Source organism: Lepisosteus platostomus, chromosome 21, assembly GCF_059453375.1.
Source record: "Lepisosteus platostomus isolate fLepPlt1 chromosome 21, fLepPlt1.hap1, whole genome shotgun sequence".
Taxonomy (NCBI): Eukaryota; Metazoa; Chordata; class Actinopteri; order Semionotiformes; family Lepisosteidae; genus Lepisosteus; species Lepisosteus platostomus.
In genome coordinates this window covers 2,363,563-2,382,414 of record NC_142631.1, presented here as the reverse complement: position 1 = coordinate 2,382,414, position 18,852 = coordinate 2,363,563, and the positions used below count along the sequence as shown (strand labels likewise).

The following is an 18,852-nucleotide window of genomic DNA, read 5'->3' as shown; positions in this document are numbered from 1 at the left end:
CTTATTGAGGCTCCAGGAAAGGATCCCTGCAGCATTTCGTCTGCCAGAAAATATCCAGAGCCGTGACCTTTCACCTGCCTGTTTGCGCAGGTGGCGATGGGGAGAGGTGTCCCGAGGGCTTCGTCTTGGACTCGGACTCCTTCTGCGCAGGTCTGTACTGGCTAAACCCCCCGTGGCTGTCCTGTTGCTGGTCCTCTCGCCACCTCCTGACGGAGCAGCCCCCCCAGTTCTGCCGGTTGGACGGAACAATGTTTCACTGTCCTGTTTGCCTTTCCTGATGGCTCTGTACACACAGCCTGCTGTACAGCCCTCGGTCAGTGACAGATGGCAACTCGAGGCGGGAGTTGATGAAAACTGATAAGACGCCGTTTTCCGGCGCTGTCTGATTTCCGTGTCTGTGCGTCCCCGCCAGATGAGGACGAGTGTGCCGCGCAGACCCCCTGCTCGCACTCCTGCCACAACACCATGGGGGCGTACTCCTGCTCCTGCCCCCCCGGCTTCTCCATTTCCCCGGACGCCAGCACCTGCCAAGGTAGGAATAATCCCCGCGGGGCGGCCCCAGCCAGCCCGCCTGTTTACCTTTCTTCATCATCAGTGCAAAATGAGACCGCAGGGGGTGAAAGATTTCCTGGATGGGAGGAATCTTCGGAACAACGATCGGCAAAAAACGGTGAATGGGATGGCACTGTTTTTTGAAGTCTTTCTAGCCAAGTTAATTTCAAGGCCCCTTTAAAAGAAATGAAAATTCACACCCACTCAATCACACTCTAGCTGATAACACAAAACAGATTTACTTAACGCTTTTCCACACCAAATATTGCACGATTCGTACACGCATATGAAATACTACAGACAAGCAGAGGACGTTCAGCCCTCTTGCTCAGGTGAATGCTAGCAGTTTAGAGGGGAGCTGCAGGCCCAATTTCTCAGACCGGTTATTAAATCTCGGTAACAAAATGTTACAAAATGTGGCTTGTGGACTGAGCCGACAGGTTTAACTGCATAGTCCTCTCGCGCACGTCAGCGCAGCTCCACGGGGCAGGACAGCACAGGGTGACGGCGGTGCCGGTATCCGAAAGAGTGTGGCACCATCAGTCCTGGTTTCCCGTTTTGCCAAAGCCGCGGAAGGAATTTTCCCCGCGTTCACGGCAGCGCCAGCTGTCCCCCGCGGCGGCACCGGCCTTTCCCCGCTGCCTGACACGTTGTTGTCCCCGCCGTTGGCAGATGTGGACGAGTGTGCCAGGGGCGCCCACCTGTGCCACCACAGCCAGCAGTGCGTCAACACGCCGGGCAGCTACAGGTGCCTGGCGCAGTGTGGTCCAGGGTTCAAGCCCAGCCGCGAGGGAGCCAGCTGTGAAGGCAAGTCTGTCCGCCCTCAGGGGCCCTCGTCCGCGCTCCAGCTCAGCGCAACCCTTGTCGCTCCTCAGCCCGTGTTTGACTGTAAGGTGCGCGGGATGAAAATGTATGTCTAAAAACAAAATCCATACACCTGATCCCAGACACCGTTTGTTTGATTCCTAACTCCGTCGTGCGTTTGGTATTGAAAAGAAATAGAGAAACCTACTTGAGATTACCCTTTAAATTGGAGTTGTGTAACCCAGGTGTTGTCTTTAACGCACGAGCAAGCCAAGAGTGGCCGCGTCAGGGTGCTCAGGGCAGGCTGCACGCTCCAGATCCGCCCCCGACGGAGGTCTTGTCATTCCAGATGTGGACGAGTGCCAGGAGTCCTCCGTCTCCCCCTGCCAGCACCGCTGTCTCAACACCCTGGGGTCCTTCCGCTGTGCCTGTCGCCCCGGGTACCAGCTGTCCGGCCAGCGCTGTCTGGGTCAGTACCAGAACCCTGGGCTTCGCGAGCAGCTCTGCAGCCCTCTCCGTCACGCCCCGGACCGCCCAGGCCGGCGGCGGCTCACTGCCAGTTCCCAGATTCCCTGTAGGATACCTGAACCGCCATGGGGAAGACGTTCTGTCTTCTGACACTGCTTTCTGCTTGCGAACCAGAATATTTAGAAAACCCTGCCTCCTGTGTCTTGAACCCAACTTCCAATTACCAGAACTTGCCTGTCCCCTGTGTCTCCAAAACCTTCCCGTGGCGTCCTGTGTTCCTCGATTCCAGCCCTGTTCCCAGCCTGAATCCTGTTTTTTCCTTCCTTCCTTCTCCGGCAAACTCCTCTGAAAACCACCGAGCTCCTGCAATTGGACTGCCGGCCTGTCCGAGAGAGGCGGTTGTCAGTAAAAACAAACCGCCTCACAACTCTTTCCTTTCAGGAATCTGAAAGCCTTACAGCCGGTTTCCGACGAGGAAAGTCAGGACTTGGCCGGAGCAGGAGCAGAATCCATGAGGAGATTAGTTAAAGCGAGCTTCTGTAGCCTCAGGTTCACACAGCAGGTGGGAGACAAGCCGATTGCTTGAGATTGTCTGTTTGTGCCACGCAGATATCAACGAGTGTGTCATGTCCAGCGGCGTCTGCCCGCCACACCAGCAGTGCAGGAACACAGAGGGCGGCTACCACTGCCTGGACAGCTGTCCCCCAGGCATGACCACAGCGGGGAGTGGAGTCTGCACAGGTGAGGGAGTGGGGGGAGAAGACAGTGTGATCCCACCTCAAGCTGCAGGTTACTGCTGACAGGAGTGAAAACTCTTGACCGAAGAGCAGGTTGGTTACAGTGTCTTCAGGTCATCAGGTCATGAGAAAGACCCCCCCCACCCCCTTAGCTCTCCTTCCCTCCCTCAGTGCCTGTGGTAGACAGAAGCACAAAGGTTGGAAGTTTTGAATTGGAGTTTGATCCATGTCTGAAGCTCACTGCGCCGGCAGAGTAAATGGCTTCAGAGCAGAAACCAGGCAGGCGTGGCGAGATGCCGTGATGTGCATACTGTGGGAAACCTTGGGAGAAGGGGAAGGAGAAAGATTATAAAGGCGACATACTGTACAGACAGCCTCTGAGCAGCCCGACTGTGGTATTAACTATCACCAGTGAAGAGATGTGATGTCTTCCTTGCTACCAAACTGTGCGGCGCCTCAGACTGAGATGAAACGTCGTGTTCTGTAGCACTGAGGTTCCCAGTCCAGTCTTCTGCTTGTTGTTATTCCTTCTGGCAATTTAAGCGACCCCAGTGTGGACTCATACGTCATAATATACATATTTTGAGATATTATTTTCCCTATTTTCAGCCTGCAACTGTCAGATATTTTTACATTCGCCTCCAAATATTTGTGAATATCTTGAAAACTGCAACTTTATAGAAGCAGATCTCACTGATCACGTAATTAGTTTCAAATTATCGACTGAGAGTCCAGTAGGAGCAAAAGGCTGCTGACAGTAGGATCACAACAACTAGGACTGGGGATCCCTGCTGTAGGTCGAAGTACAGTCCAGCTATTTAAAGCATTGATTCCTTGAGTTGCACAACCCGTGGAAGACGGTTTTCAAGCAGTTTGTAGGTTTTGCAGACGACAGTCCTGTGTTGCTGTAGCAACGTGATCTTCTGAGTCGGGCTTTGTGTTCCAGATGTGGACGAGTGTAAAGACGGGACCCACATGTGCCGCTACAGCCAGACCTGCCAGAACACAATCGGGGGCTACCTCTGCGTGTGCCCTCGGGGGTACAGATCCCAGGGCGTGGGGCGACCCTGTCTAGGTAAGGCACGACCTCAAATTCTTGGCCATCTGCATCATATGTCATCCTGCAGATTCCTTCTGGAAACATTTCATAATGCACATATACATGTACAGTATAGTAGAGCATGCTATCAGCTTCATATTCAGCATATTTATTAAATGCTTTATTTATTATAGAAATATTTATAATTGTACAAAGTACAATGGACAACTGATGGAAGATGATTTGTTAATCAAATACTGAACACACTCTCACAAGCATTTAAATAAATACTGAAGGTCGAATGCAGAGAACCCTTGTCCTAGAGCAATGGAAAAAAAGGAGCAGCTCACAGGGGTGACCCCTCTTTTGCAGACGTTGACGAGTGCCAGCAGGCGCCCAGCCCCTGCGCCCATCAGTGCCGTAACGTGGCCGGCAGTTTCCGCTGCCTCTGCCCCCCCGGCACCTCCCTGCTGGGAGACGGGCGCTCCTGCGCGGGGCTGGAACGGCGGCCGGCCGCCCCCAACGCCACCGGCGTCCTGGCCAGGCTCGTGCCGCAGCTGGTGTCCCACGTGGGCCGGCCCGTCCTGGCCCGCCTGTCCACTCAGCCGGGGGGCTGCCCCCCAGGGTTCAGCAGCCGGGATGGGAACTGCGTGGGTATGTACTGTACTCTACTGTACTCTACTGTACTGTACTCTACTGTACTGTACTCTACTGTACTGTACTCTACTCTACTCTACTGTACTGTACTGTACTGTACTGTACTGTACTGTACTCTACTGTACTGTACTCTACTGTACTCTACTGTACTGTACTCTACTGTACTGTACTCTACTGTACTGTACTCTACTCTACTCTACTGTACTGTACTGTACTGTACTGTACTGTACTGTACTCTACTGTACTGTACTCTACTGTACTGTACTGTACTGTACTCTACTGTACTGTACTCTACTCTACTGTACTCTACTGTACTGTACTGTACTCTACTGTACTCTACTCTACTGTACTCTACTGTACTGTACTCTACTGTACTCTACTCTACTGTACTCTACTGTACTCTACTGTACTGTACTCTACTCTACTCTACTCTACTGTACTGTACTGCACGGCCTGGCACATGCAACTCTGAGCGATTTACAGCTTACAAAGATTTCTTACCGCTCACGACACGCTAACAGTCGTGTACGCGATCGTGCAATCGCTGCGTTCGCGCAGACGCAGGAGAAGAGGAGAAGATCCGCTCTGAGTAACGGGGCGGGCAGGGTGCCGTTTGCAACTCCGAACTGGACTTGCTGAGAAAAAGCAAGCGCCTGGGCTGAAGTGCTGTCGCGCTGCCTTCTTTGCAGACGTGGACGAGTGTGCGCAGAGGCGGCCCTGCCAGCACGAGTGCCGCAACACTCCGGGCAGCTTCCAGTGCCTGTGTCCCCCGGGCTTCCAGCTGCTGCCCAACGGCAGGAACTGCAAGGGTGAGGATCTGTTCGGAGGGGGATCTGGGAGGGGAGGGAATATCGGGTGGTTCGGAGAGGAGGGGGGTGTAGTGGGGGGTGGGGGCCGACAGACAAACGAGGTCAACGCATCCATCGATGCAGTCCAATGATCAATGCATCCATCCATCTATTCATGAATAACTATCGCACTCGCGGCCTCCTGAGCCGCTGGTACGGAGGTTTTGCCGCAGGAGCTGGTTTTTACTGATGCGGCCGGCTCTTTGCTCTCAATCTATCATCAGAAACACGTGGCAGCGCTTTCACAACGTGGTAACAGCCGCAGGGTTCGAGGGGCTCGTGCCCCACTCATAATGTTATTGATTAGCGGGCTGATACGTTTCCCCAGAGCAACGTCCGTTGGCACCCCTATGTACAGAGCAGGGCTTGTCACTGGAGCGAGCTGAGAGAGGCTCCTGGCTCTAAGGTACAACGGCTGTGCGTGTGACCGTCCTGCAACACCTGGGGCGTGAACCCGGGTCTCCGGCGGAACGCCACAGGGAACCAGCCGAGCGAGCTAAAGGAGACCCCCCCCAGCCCAGGCGGCTGAGGTCCCTGCTACGCGCAGGGAGGGCGATGACGTCACTGCGCCCAAACTAACTCCGCTACACGCGCCGTCTAGGATTTTAACACGCGCACGGCCACTGTGTTAGATTACTGAATCAAAAAGCTGAAGCAAGTCATACGAAGGAGGACCAGAGCCCAAAGCACTGCTCCTGGAAGGAGAGGTGTGGCGCCGCACTCCTGTGGCCGGTCACGGGCACGAGAGCAAGCGGACTGCACTCGGGACACATCTGTAACCCACACGCGCACACGCTGTTATCTCTTCTCCCTGCCAGACATCGACGAGTGCGCGGAACAGGGCATCCAGTGCGGCCCCCAGCAGATGTGCTTTAACACCCGCGGCGGGTATCAGTGCCTGGACACCCCCTGCCCAGCCTCCTACCAGAGAGGAGTGAGCCCAGGGTAAGAGAGCTGGCGAACTCCCAGCAGAGGACACCAGTGGAAACTCAGGGAATGCGCATTAAAACTGAGAACGGGAAGCGCTTCTTTACGCAAAGGGTTGCTGGAGTCTGGAACAGGCTTCCCAGCCATCTTCGGCTTGAAGCCTATACCCTGGCTCCTTTGAAGAAACCGCTGAATGAGACATTCAGATGAATTAACTACTGACTTCCAAACGGGCTGGACGAGCTGAATGGCCTCCTCTTGTTTGTAGGTTTATGTTCTTAAGAAACACAGGGAGGCCTCAGTTACGCAGTGAGCCTATTCCGAGCTTCCAGACAGAATCCACTTTCCACACCTCTGAGTTCTGTTACTTCTAAGAGCCTGGCTAGAGTTCTGAATGAGAAATTATCTTTGAGGTTTTCTATAATGTTTATTTACAATTGTTCTAATCAATTTAATAATATTGATTCTCTCTGCCCCCTCTCCTCTGTCCCACATCTCTCTCACTACCCCCCCTCTTTCTCCCTCTGTCTGTTCTCTCCTCCTGTTCTGTCTCTCCATTGTGTTCCTCTCTCCCCTGTTCCTCTCTCCCTCGCTTCCCCCCTCTCTCCTCCTGTCCCTCCATCTCTTCCTTGGCTCTCTCCCGGCTCTGCCTGTCCCAGCACGTGTTTCAAGCCTTGCTCTCTGGACTGCGGGGCGGGCAGCCCTCTGGCGCTCCTACAGTACAAGCTGCTGACCCTGCCCCTGGGCATCCCCGCCAACCACAACGTCATCCGGCTCTCCGCCTTCTCCGAGGCCGGCGTCCTGCAGGAGCGCACCGCCTTCGTCCTCCTGGAGCAGGATGCGGAGGGGGGAGGGCAGGTGTTCGGGATCCGGGATGAGGCCGGGCGGGGGATCATCTACACCCTGAGGGCCCTGGATCGGGCAGGGCTGGCACGGCTCCGGGTGCAAGCTACCACGCGCTCCCCTGAGGGGCAGGTCAAATATCAGAGCATCTTCATCATCTACATCGCCATCTCCAGTTACCCCTACTGACCTCAGTGGTCAGTTACCCTTGTTAACTCCAATGGTCAGATATCTCTGCTGACCCCAGTTACCCCTATTGGTCCCAGTGGTCAGTTACCCCTGCTGACTCCACTGGTCAGTTACCCCTTACTTACTGGTGACCCCCGTTATCCTTACTGGCCCCAGTGGTTGGACGGTTGTGACGCCATATCCCACCCTTTCACTGCTGTCAGTGGCTTCCCAACCAACAGCCAGCAGATGGTTGCAGGAATCACCTGAAGTGTTAGCTAGCTCGTGAAAAGAAACGGGTGCGAAATGGGATCTTTTCCTTCGTTTGTGCTTTTTATAAATCAACACACTGGTACAGAGTTTGCACCAGTGCCCGTGTGTGGTGGATCCGAAAGGGATTATCGATTGACTGCGTGTTGATTCTCACAAGACGTGAAAACAGGCCGCTTGTCCCCTCTGGTTAGGTACCTTCCTTTGGCAAGAATTGTGTTTGCTGGTGGTGTTTTTTTTTATTTCGGCGACCACTGCTTGTAAACCCTCAAGGCTGTCTGGTTTGGCACATGAGACAGGTTTGTTGTTGCTTTCAGTGATGCACAAGAACTAGCTGGACTTTACCAGCCAGCAGCTTCTTACACCAATCTTTGCCACAGAACATTTAAACTGAGGAAAACACCCGTTGTGCCATTACTTCACAGGCCTTAGCAACCATGGGACGTCCCCACCCTGGGCCCATTCTGCCTACTTTGGAAGGATGGTTTGCTCTTCTGGAACATACCATTCTCTGATATTTTGTGAGGGCAGTGTATGTTTTGAAATTCCACATTTATTTTGTATTATGATGTGCCTATCTGATTGTGGGATCTAACCTATTAATTTATATCTGCCACAAATAATTCAGTGGAAAGATTTTCTGTTGTAGACATCATATGTTCTCTAATACAGGCTGGGAGGGAATTTCAGAGCTTGAATCTGAAATGTAACGTGTGTTTTTTTTTTTAATTGTTTAATTACTTAAGCCAGAAATGCAGCAAAGAATGTATCTTTAACTGGGGCTGCTTTTCACTTTTGAATTAAAGGATGATTTTGCTTTAATTCTGAGTCAATTAACTTAATTTTTTTTATTTCCCCTGTTGGCTTGGCCTGGTTTTGTTCTTTTTTTAATATAAAGGGTTTTGTAAAAAAAAAATAAACAAACTTTTTTTAAAAAGTCCTTTGACAGTTTGTTACACTACCTCTCCGACAGAATTGACCCCTTTGTATTTTATTGACCTCCGGTTGTGACAATTTTGACCTTTTTATTTTAAATTCGGAAACTGGTTTTTCCCTGTTCCCTTTCCCCCTCCCTTGGAAGAAACTTTTTTTTTCTGAGTTAGCCAGCAGCTCCAGAACTTTAAAAAGTCTTCTTTACTGTTGTCACACATGTGCTTCTCGGCCTGCAGCCCTTCCAGGACTCTGTCTCTGACTAGAGATGGCTCCTTCGTTATCTCCTGGGTAATCAGCTGGTGCAGAACAACAGGTAAAGGATTCCTCCAGCCACTGAAATGCACTGGACTGGGAAGGGAGGGTCTGAATGGGGGGTTAAGGGAGGAAAACCCTCCGACACACACTGGGCCTCCAGGACCAGCCTGGACACCCCTGTCCTAGAGCCTGGACCCGCCTGAAGGGTCAGACTGGGTCGTTAAGGGATGAAACGTCATTAAAAGTTATCGGGTAAAAGTGAGTGGATTTACCAATAAATAGAAGAGTACTTTACTGAGGGGTTCCTTCATGAATGAGTTTCCGATATTTATGTATTTATCTACCACACCTGCCATTTCCAACAAAAATGTAAAATACAGTCCTCCAGTTGCAAATAGAATCCTTTCATTTAATTAGAAAGCAAATCCAGTCAACACATGTAATATAACATGCTCATTGTGGTACAAGTATTCCTGTGAAATGTAAGTGGTTAATATTTAAATAGAACCTTAAGTACATTCAATACATTCAGAAGCTAATAATGCTTTGGGTATTTCCAGTCTTTCTTCAGCCTTATATTTCCATTTTACATACTCAAGTATGAATGCATAACTTGGTCAAAACGATTTTGAGTGTACAGGCGCTATTCATTGTGGGAATAAGCATGCTCTGTGACGTACCCAGCCATAAGGAGGCCTCTCGGCCGGAATCGGACAGGGCCCGGAAAAAGCCGAAGCGTGTCGGCCATCTTGGTTTTTGAATGAGGTTGCGGCGAGTTTGAGAATTTTTTTTTACTCCCGCTAGTCAAGTGTGTCAAACACAACTTCCTACGAATCGCTTCCTGTCACTGCAGTTCCTGTGGAGGAGGGAAAAAAAAGGGGATGGGAGAGTTAAGAGTAAGACATGTAAGACGGGAGAAAAAAACAAGCAAAACAAAACTGTAACGAGCCTAGCGTTTATAATCACGTCTCGCTTGCAAACAGCGAAGTCCTCGCGTCTGCCTAGTTAACGGACGTGTCCGTCGCTGTTTTCCTTGTCCGAGCAGACAGACCTCCAGGCGGCCTTTCGGCAGTAGCGGCTCTGGGAGAGCCTCCCCGCTCGAGTGAGACCCCTGGCCGACTGAGCCCGCTGGGTGGGGGGCAGCGACACAGAAACGGCCTCCGCCGGCAGCCTGCTTGTCTGCCGGTGTGGCGGGGCGACAGACTGGCCGTGGCGGCGTTTTAATTTATTTACACGGCTCCGCTCTCTCCCCTCCCGGGAGGGACGGCCGTCTGTTCTCTGCTCTGTAGGGGGTTTGCCCCCGTCTTCAAATCTTTTTCTTTCTAAAAGCCGGGGCGACTTGTCTTTTTTTTTTCTTCGTCTTCTGGTTTTAATTTCGGAAGGGGGGGAATAAACACCCTTCTCTCTCGGCGTGAATGTCTACCGGTCGCGATCTATGTCTGAAAGCTGCTGCCTTCTGTCTGCTGAGCGGCTTCTGCGGGAAATGGTAAGACTTGCAGGACGTTTCTCTCCGTTTACTCGTTTACTCCCCTTTTCACTTTGCATTTTCGCTGTTTCTCCCTCCCCCCTCTCCTGGGATGTTTGAAACAATTGTAATTATTAAGACGGGGGGGTAACAGGTAGATTAAACTGGGCCACAGGAACCCCCATTGTAAACAGTGCACCCCAGTGTCCGTCTAGTCGCGGGGTGTAATTTGAAATAAGGCTGCGCTTCATTATAATCTTGATATCAGAATTTCGGGGAGATAGTTTACTCGAGGAGGGGTGACAGGGGTGCCTCTGTGTTTGTTTGTTTTGGCGGGGGGGCTACGACAGACATGGAATTGAGGTTCGACTTCTGCTTCTCTCTAGGACCTGAACCACACACACACACACACCCCCCACACACACACAGATTTCACTTGACCTGTGCATGTGTTTTTGAAAGTAATATTGCCTGTCAGAGAGCTGAATCTTAGATTTGAGGTGGGGGCTGTGTGCAGTTAGCTCAGCCAGTTTGCAATGGGGTCTGGCGAGAGTTTCTCCTGGCCGACATCTCAAGCCAGCCCCCTCGCAGTGTGTATGCGGTGTGTGTCCATCGGTTGTGTCCAATAGTCTTGCTATTGACATTTTGACACATTGTTCTATAATGATTGATAGACGCCCATAGTTGAACAGGCTCCAGAATCTGTTTCGTTTTCGGTACGGTGCTGTTTGCTCTCTTGTCCGGGCGGCACATGAGGAATGACTGCAAGGGGACGATGTGAGTGGGGAAAAAAATTTGTGCATTATTTTTCTCTGAAATCAACCTCGTGCAAATATCTAAAAATGCCCCTTTGACATCGACTCGCCAAGCACTGGGGTTGTGGTATAGGCCAGCGGCAAACAATCTGACCTTCCAGGTTTTCACCATTTCGCCGCAGGTGGGAGGGTGCTTAGTTTTTGCCTGGCCTCTTTAAAGGGGGTTTTCATATTTCGGGAGTTAGAAAGAATCAGCACTGATGAGCACATTTCAAACCACAATGAAAGTAAAACTTACACACTAACTTGTTAAACCTCCAATTTAGATGGCAAAATAAACAAACTTTCCAGGACTGCGCAGCGCCATGTTCTGCCATTCAGAACGAGGCAAGAAAACGTTTGTTGAGGTTAAGATTATAAACGAGCAGGCTTGTGAAAACCTCTCTCTTAATCCAATAGAAATATTGCTCTCGAGACAGTTTTGCAGACAAATACTACTTGCTTGGTAACTGGCTGCGTTGGAGTGTTTTTGTGGCATAATGCCTGCTGCATAACCTGTATTTATTTGCTTTTACGTGTATGCCATCAATCATCACAGTGACTAGTGAGCAGGAAGGGCCGCCACACGTCACAATTCGTGGGAACTCGAATGCGAGTCTGCGACAACGTGGCGACTTACAGCACCATCACCAAATTGACGATTTTGGGCTTGATTCGAAATGCATCATTTTTGTCTGTCCCGTCCGTGAATTTATTTTGTTTACCGAGATTTAATAACCAGTCTGGGCAGCTGGGCCTGCACTTCCCCTGTAACGCTGGCTGGCCTTCCCGGCAGGTAAACTTCCCCATGAGCTCATGGAGAAGGAGGCCTTCGAAGGATGGCTGGAGTCCGTCTCTGCCTCCTTTCTCACGCTGAGCGACCCGCAGAAGAACCAGTCGCTGGACCACCTGATCGGCCTGAGCGGGGCCACCCAGCTGCGGCACCTCTCCACCCGCCTGGAGACCCTGCTCAAGAGGGACTTCCTGCGGCTGCTGCCCCTCGAGCTCTCCTTCTACCTGCTGCGATGGCTGGACCCCTCGACGCTGCTCACCTGCTGCCTGGTGTGCAAGCAGTGGAACAAGGTGATCAGCACCTGCACCGAGGTGTGGCAGGCTGCGTGCCGGGACCTGGGCTGGCAGATCGACGACTCCCTGCAGGACGCGGCGCACTGGAAGGGGGTCTACCTGAAGGCCAAGCTGAGGATGAAGCAGCTGAAGGAGCAGGAGGCGTTTGAGACCTCCTCCCTGATCGGGCACAGCGCCAGGGTGTATGCCCTCTACTACAAGGACGGGCTGCTCTGCACAGGTTCACACGCGTTCTTGTTGTTTTTTTTTTTTCAAATCTTTTAAGCTTTTTGTTCTGCAAGGAAGCTCGTGCTGTAATCCCTTGAGCCTTTTAATTAAAAAGAAATCAGTGTTCCCATTCGGCCATATTCACCCGTGAAGACGAGTGGGAGAGCAGGCGGAGTCTGGGGGTGGTGGGCGAACATGCACAGAGCTCTCGGGAGCTCAGGCCCAGCGACGATCGCTGGCAGTTAGGTTCTCTGCCGTCCGAAAAGTACTTTCTGGCATGTCTGACGGTTTTTGGCTTAAACGCCAAGAAAGTCAATAATCCGCTGAGAAGGCAGGCAAAAATGAGTGTTGTGTGGCTCTAATATTGGAAGAGAATCATATTTCAAGATGTTGGAATAGGGATCTTCCTTTTCTCAGTGGGACTAGTCAGTGTACTCTTGCTCATTGCTCGCTTACATCTCAGGTGTCTGTGTACGGTTTTAACCGTTGCGAAATGTTTTATCGTTATCTCTGTTGAGGGAGGTTTGGGGCTCCACGCAGATGCAGAAGTAAGAACTTGTGGTGGAAGAAATGGGGTTAAAACAGGTCAGTCTGCCACAAGCCACCGACTTGTCAGGGGAAAACGTTCCATGGTGGGACTGAGACGTGCTCCTCCGTGTTCTAAGAAAAGACCAGGGTAAACTTTCAGAAAGCAAAAACGTTCACAGGGGTTTGATCCAGGAGTCTGCTGGGGCAGCTGCGGCCTCCGAGAATGAGGTTAACAACAAAAGAGCGGTCACAAATGACAGGAGGACGTCCTGGCTCATTTAGTAGCTCGTTGCTAATTGGTCATTAGTAGCTAATGGATCCAGTCATCCTATCCAACCGGTTCTTGAGAGGAGTGTGACCTTCCTCGACGGTGTGCCACAAGGCGCACGGAGCCTCCCACTGATGTTGCTTCCTCTTGCGGGCCAGGGTCCGACGACCTGTCTGCCAAGCTGTGGGACGTGTGCACGGGCCAGTGTATCTACGGCATCCAGACGCACACCTGCGCGGCGGTGAAGTTTGACGAGCAGAAGCTGGTGACGGGCTCCTTCGACAACACGATAGCCTGCTGGGAGTGGAGCTCAGGTGCCAAAATCCAGCATTTCCGGGGTCACACGGGTGCAGGTAGATTGGATATGCATCTTCCCTTTTCTTTGGAGTGCTGTGGTTCGGGGTTGGGGGGGGGAGGGGGTGGATTGAGAACTCCCTTTGCAGAGCATTTCGAGCCGTTGCGGGGTTGACTGGCGGGAGGGCTCCTGGACAGCCGGAGCTCGGAGGTGGAGGTAGTTTGCTGGGGTATGAAGACGCGCTGTGGAGAGGCAATGGGGAAGGCAACAGTGGTGCAGCAGGAGCCGGGTCTCCTGCTTACTGAGGGGGACGCACTGCGACAGAGCAGGGAAGTGAGCTGAGGAGCTGTTGGTCGGAGAACCCTGGTCCAGATGTTGCTGTAGTCATGTCACTGGGATTCCCCAGGCTGTCGCACTGCCCGGGTAGAGCTGGCGCCCTCTTCTGGCCAGCAGACTGTGGCCGCGGGCTAGCCGGGAAGCTCTCGAGGTGTCGAGTGACAGGCGGGCGCGCGCGTCCGGTCTCCGCCGGTGACAGCGGTCTCATCCGCATGTCCGAGGTACCGCGTGTGTGTGCGAGATGGACCGCCGTGACGGCGGCGCCCCCTGGTGTGTGCCGTCACTCTCCACGAGAACCCGTTCCCTGCAGTCGCTTTGTAACTGTCCCAGGGTTCATCACGGCGTGACCAGGCCAGTGGAGCACAGTGAAACAGTTGCATGATTGTAGCTCATCATCAGTGGATAACAGGGACTCTGCAAAGTGTTGTACTAGCTTCGGTAAATGGGAAAACAATGCAAATTTACTGTGTCTGGGCAAAAAGTATATTGATGGATACAGTCTGAAACAGCAGCTACTGTACATTCTGTTACTAGTCCCGTTGTGCAAGAGCCTGCAGGCGGTCAAGCCTGAAATGAACAGCTGAGTAAGAAACAACTAACAGATGGCTGAAAAAATGAAATGGAGAAAGCTTTTGAACTAATTTCAGTTCTTTCCTGCAGTTAGGCTTGATTCAGGTTACTATGAGCTGTAAATCTGTCTCAGCTTCGCTACAGGGTTTCTGCTCTGTAGCTGCAGTCCTTCAAGCGCTGTGGATGATTTCTGTGCGTCAGCCCCTTAGCTGAAAGGGTCCTGCTACAGTGAAGCCCCCACGCTGCCGTGTGTTCTCATTAGAAGCGGGATGTTAAAGGCTGGCTCCTCCTCCGGCTCAGTTTTTTCAGTCTGTGGCAGAAGTGTTCCTAATTATCTGACCCCCCCAGAGGCCTGAAGTGGAGCAGGTACTTCTCTGCTCCCTGCAGAGCGTTTAACACTGTCTTTTTCCTCCTCCTCCTCCCCCCCCCAGTGTTTAGTATAGACTACAACGACGAGCTGGACACTTTAGTTAGCGGCTCTGCGGACTTCACCGTGAAGGTCTGGGCCTTGTCGGCCGGGACGTGTCTCAACACCCTCACTGGGCACACCGAGTGGGTGACCAAGGTGAGTGGAGGGAGAGGGGCCTGCGCTAAGTTCCTTTCCAAAGGGTTAGTAGTTCATTTATAACAGGACAGGAAGGGAGCAGAGTGCAAAGGATTAGCAGAAATACCAATTTAACCTTGACCCGGCTGAGTGTTTGCATTTCTTCCTCCTGTGATTGAGTTTATGAGCATCATGTGAGTCGGTTTAAAAAGTGCAGATGTCAGTGCTGTCAAACTGTAAAACATTATAGCTGTGGCTTGAGCCCCTTGGAGCTCTTCTGTTTATTTTTTTGGAAATAGCCTTGATTGGATTAATGTACTTTATGTATACTCTGGTTGTTCAGTATTTGTATAAGAATAAATGACATTTGGCAGCAGTAAGCTGGCGCCCACATCGTGTTAAATGTCCACCTGTATTTGTTTGATTCAGCTTGTCAAAACCTTGTTTTTTTGCCCTAATATAGGTGATTTTACAGAAGAGTCAAGTGGAATCTCTGATGCACAGTCCTGGGGATTATATTTTATTAAGTGCCGATAAGTACGAGATCAAGGTAACTTTTTTTGCAACTTAATTTGTATTGTGTTTCCCCATCATTCTCTGCACAAGCCCACCCACAACAACAACAAGTTACAGATGTTTCTCAGACAAATGCTTGTGGACACCACACCGAAAAGATTTGCATGTACTGTATACACTTCTACTATAGATCCGAAAATGTCCCAATTGCAGTACATTACAATGAAAACAAAAAACATACACATACGTTTACAATATTCACGTGAGCTTAGTGTCATTGCTGTAACCTGGGGAGTCTTCATTTCAAGCTGTATATTTTATGTTTCTGTTAACCTTGGGAAGTCCGGTTTCATGCCTTTCGTTGACTTTTACAATGTTTCATCACACTCTCATTACACGAATTCGCCCCATGGTCCCGCTGTCTTGTCTCATTCAGGGGTAGGCATCGTTTTAATGTCCACTCATTTTTGCTTACTCTTCCGTCCCAATAATTACTTACACTTATATAGCACTTTTCTGGACACTCCACTCAAAGCTCTTTAGAGGTAATGGGAATCCCCTCCACTACCACCAGTGTGCAGCCCCACCTGGATGATGCACCAGTCCGCTCCCCTCACACCAACTCTCAGTGGGGAGGAGAGCAGAGTGATGGAGCCAGTTCAGAGATGGGGGTTATTAGGAAGACATGATTGGGGAGGGCCCACAATGGGAAATTTGACCAGGACACCAGGGTAACACCCCTACTCTTTCCGAGAATTGCCCGGGGATTTTTAATGACCACAGAGAGTCAGGACCTCGGTTTTTTATGTCTCATCCAAAGGAAGCCGCCCTTTTACAGTACAGTGTCCCCGTCACTATACTGGGGCATCAGGACCCACACTGACTGCAGGGTGAGCGCCCCCTGCTGGCCCCACTAACACCTCTTCCAGCAGCAACCTGAGTTTTTCCCAGGAGTCTCCTATCCAGGTACACCAGGCTCACACCCGTTGAGCTCCACTGGGGCTGCCCGCCGTGAGTTGCAGAGTGACATGGCTGCTGGCCATGATAATTATTGTTGTTATTGAACTGCTGTTGGGGCGCAGTCAGGCGGTAAGTGATGCCGCCTCCTCTTCTCTTCCCACGCCCAGATCTGGCCGATCGGGAGGGAGATCAACTGCAAGTGTCTGAGGACCCTGTCGGTGTCGGAGAACCGCAGCGTGTGTCTGCAGCCCCGGCTGCAGTTCGATGGCAGGTACATCGTGTGCAGCTCGGACCTGGGGCTGTACCAGTGGGACTTCGCCAGCTACCAGCTTCTCAGGTAGCGTTTCCACACTGGCTCGCGCTCAGCGTTCCCAGTTGTGTGTGTTTTTCCCCCCTTTTTATCTCAGGCAAATCGCTTTATTTGTTGTAGGGCCCCAGAGCCCTTCACAGCTTGGCAGGGTTGACAGTATTGTACAGCAACAGTGTACCATGTGGGCACAGAGGTGACGAACACACAAACTCCCAGCAGGAGCAGATAAACCTTTAGGGGCTCCCAGGCCCCAAATCCCCCACCTCCAGGCATTGGGTTTGTTTGTAACGCATTGATGATAAAGATTGCAACTTTTGTTGTGCAGAAAATACTATCATTACATCATTTCTTGTGTGTTTTTTAAAACCATGTGTGAATGTGAAAAAACATCGGGCAGTCATTTCATTAGGGCAGCGTTTGAAAGGCAGAACTTGGCTGACGAAAGACAAACCCACAGACCGAGATATTGCAGCAATATTGTAGCAACAACTTGTAGCAACGAGCAAGGACAGGAGCTGGGCTTTGTTTGTAAATCCAGCTGCGCCGTTTCCTAAGTCTGGGGTGTGATTCAGAAGGGCCGTCTGGTGCGGAGAGGTGGTGGTGTTCGAACAGTGTGCTGCAGGGGGGCCTGAGGTGAAGAGACACCCAGGATTAATGTTGATTATTGTGTAATATTACAAATGAAGTCATTTGTGGTTAAATCTTCCGATTGCGTTCATTATTGTCATGACAAGAGAAGCTGCAGAAATTCTGCCTGATCCGCGCGTCTCGTCTGGCGCAGGTGCAAGACCGAGCAGGACGACAGCATTCTTGGAATTCTGCCTTCCCAGGTCGCACCGCCTGCGATCCGGTTGGAGAGGAACGCGGAGGCTGAGCTCAGCAGAAGTCCCTGCTGGATCCAGCTCTGGGGAGCGAGGAGCCAGACGGATCAGGAAGAGCTGAACACTGTGTTTCACCACCTAATCCCCCTCCCTCTCTCCCTCTGTGTTGCAGGGTTATCAAGACGCAGGACTCGGCCAACCTGTCTTTACTGAGCTTCGGGGAAGTCTTCGCCCTTTTCTTCGACAACCATCACTTGTACATTATGGACCTGAGGACTGAGGCCATAACGGGGCGCTGGCCCCTGCCTGCCTACAGGAAGTCCAAGAGGGGCTCCAGCTTCCTTCCCGGGGTGACAGCGTGGCTCAACGGCCTGGATGGCAAGAACGACTCGGGCCTGGTGTTCGCCACCAGCATGCCGGACCATAGCATTCATCTGGTTCTGTGGAAGGAGAACGGCTAGGCCCACAGAACCCTCCTGGGCTCCCCCCCCCCCCTCCTCCCCGGGACAAGACGTAACTGGTGCTGCTTCTTTTAAACCCCGTGACCACGACGTCAGATGTTGCATGAACCAAAGTTTTGCACCTGAAAAAAAAAAATCATCCAGCGCTCACACACACACACGCACGCACGCACACACACACTCGCGCGCAGTTTCCTCTCTCACTCCCCAGCAAACTCTGTGGGACTCGCTTTTGAAAGGGACGAAGCGAATACGAGCCAGCCGGCGTGCGTCCGGCCGCTGGGAGCCGCTGTCGCTTCTGCCACCTTCCTCACTTGTGCCCCTGGAGACGACCCGGACCGTGCATTCGCAGCCTTGTCACTTCCATCTTGCTGCACAGCTGTGTCTTCATTGATCCTGAATTATTCAGAACCTAACGACCTGGTTATAATTCTGAAGATCATGTATGTAGTTAAGCTTCAGATGGAAGTGCCAGGATTGTGCTGTGTCCCTGGCTTGCCGGACAGACTGACTTGAAAAATAAAAGCCTGGAGTGTAGGCTGAGCCCCTATAGTCCAGACGTTGCCTACGGGAGAGTGAGCGATGTTGTGTGATGGTGTCATACCGTTGTGCAGAGGCCCCCGGGACTGGGGGGGGCGGGTGGTCCAGGGAGTCCCGTGCTCGCCCTGCGATCTGTCCAGGGGGCTTTCTGATGATGTCATCAGTGGGAGCCCCCTCAGTCTGCTCTTGGCTGCTGGTCGGCTGCGTGCGCGGTGGGGCTCATGGGAGCACGCGAAGGGGGGCTGGCTCGGTGGCGAACGTTTCAAGTGAGCGAAGACGGCGGGTGGCTGGCAGAGGGAAGGGGTGAGATGTGTCTGTAAATGGGAACGGAAACGGGGGCAAGTCTCGGACAATCTGAACTACAGCAGAGGGTTGGCTTGCAGCTCCTGGGTAAATGTCCCCTAGCTCTCCTGCTCTCGTCAGTGTGTCCCCGTCTCGGCTGGCAGTGGCTAGATGTCTCATAGCTCTGTGTCAGACAGGCTCCACCGTCTCAAGTCTTCCTGCAGTGCGCCAGACTCTGACAACCTCCTCCTCTTGGATCAGCAGGTACCCCTGCAGCCTCATGGTAGTAGTATGGACATGCTGTCTGTCTGTCTGTCTGCTTGTGTGTATATATTTACACCCTGTGGAGATTTCTCACGCTAAGGATA

General features: G+C 51.9%; 2 protein-coding genes across 6 annotated transcripts in view; both read left to right on the top strand.

Moving 5' to 3' along the window:
- hmcn2 (hemicentin 2) overlaps positions 1-8,250 on the top strand; it is a 73,796-nt gene extending 65,546 nt beyond the window's left edge. Inside the window, exons 72-81 of one of the 2 annotated variants that reach the window (XM_088614796.1) lie at positions 91-150; positions 413-532; positions 1,225-1,359; positions 1,706-1,825; positions 2,434-2,565; positions 3,508-3,636; positions 3,973-4,254; positions 4,947-5,066; positions 5,924-6,050; positions 6,692-8,250. In XM_088614796.1, the coding sequence (XP_088470922.1) occupies positions 91-150; positions 413-532; positions 1,225-1,359; positions 1,706-1,825; positions 2,434-2,565; positions 3,508-3,636; positions 3,973-4,254; positions 4,947-5,066; positions 5,924-6,050; positions 6,692-7,064 (1,598 nt within the window). In that variant the 3' untranslated portion in view covers positions 7,065-8,250. The remainder of the gene's footprint in view (positions 1-90; positions 151-412; positions 533-1,224; positions 1,360-1,705; positions 1,826-2,433; positions 2,566-3,507; positions 3,637-3,972; positions 4,255-4,946; positions 5,067-5,923; positions 6,051-6,691) is intronic. The other variant, XM_088614797.1, reaches the window with a different exon arrangement.
- Positions 8,251-9,263: 1,013 nt separating this feature from the next.
- fbxw2 (F-box and WD repeat domain containing 2) lies at positions 9,264-18,235 on the top strand. Of its 4 annotated transcripts, none has more exons than XM_088614878.1 (7): positions 9,265-9,987; positions 11,557-12,066; positions 13,008-13,163; positions 14,482-14,615; positions 15,058-15,144; positions 16,238-16,407; positions 17,374-18,235. In XM_088614878.1, exons 2-7 carry the CDS (start codon positions 11,577-11,579, stop codon positions 17,660-17,662), a joined length of 1,326 nt encoding a protein of 441 aa, XP_088471004.1. In that variant the 5' UTR covers positions 9,265-9,987; positions 11,557-11,576; the 3' UTR covers positions 17,663-18,235. The 4 variants fall into 4 exon arrangements, with proteins under 4 accessions (XP_088471005.1, XP_088471004.1, XP_088471003.1 ...); XM_088614877.1 differs by having other exon boundaries at positions 13,008-13,202; positions 17,162-17,560; XM_088614876.1 differs by having other exon boundaries at positions 9,267-9,987; positions 13,008-13,202.
- The last annotated feature ends 617 nt before the right edge of the window (positions 18,236-18,852 follow it).

Excerpts from the sequence above, each read along its gene's own strand:
- fbxw2 (XM_088614876.1), top strand. The coding sequence starts at position 11,577 with ATGGAGAAGGAGGCCTTCGAAGGATGGCTGGAGTCCGTCTCTGCCTCC. Across the intron at positions 12,067-13,007 it reads GGACGGGCTGCTCTGCACAG|GGTCCGACGACCTGTCTGCC; the intron begins GTTCACACGCGT and ends CTTGCGGGCCAG. Across the intron at positions 13,203-14,481 it reads CCGGGGTCACACGGGTGCAG|TGTTTAGTATAGACTACAAC; the intron begins GTAGATTGGATA and ends TCCCCCCCCCAG.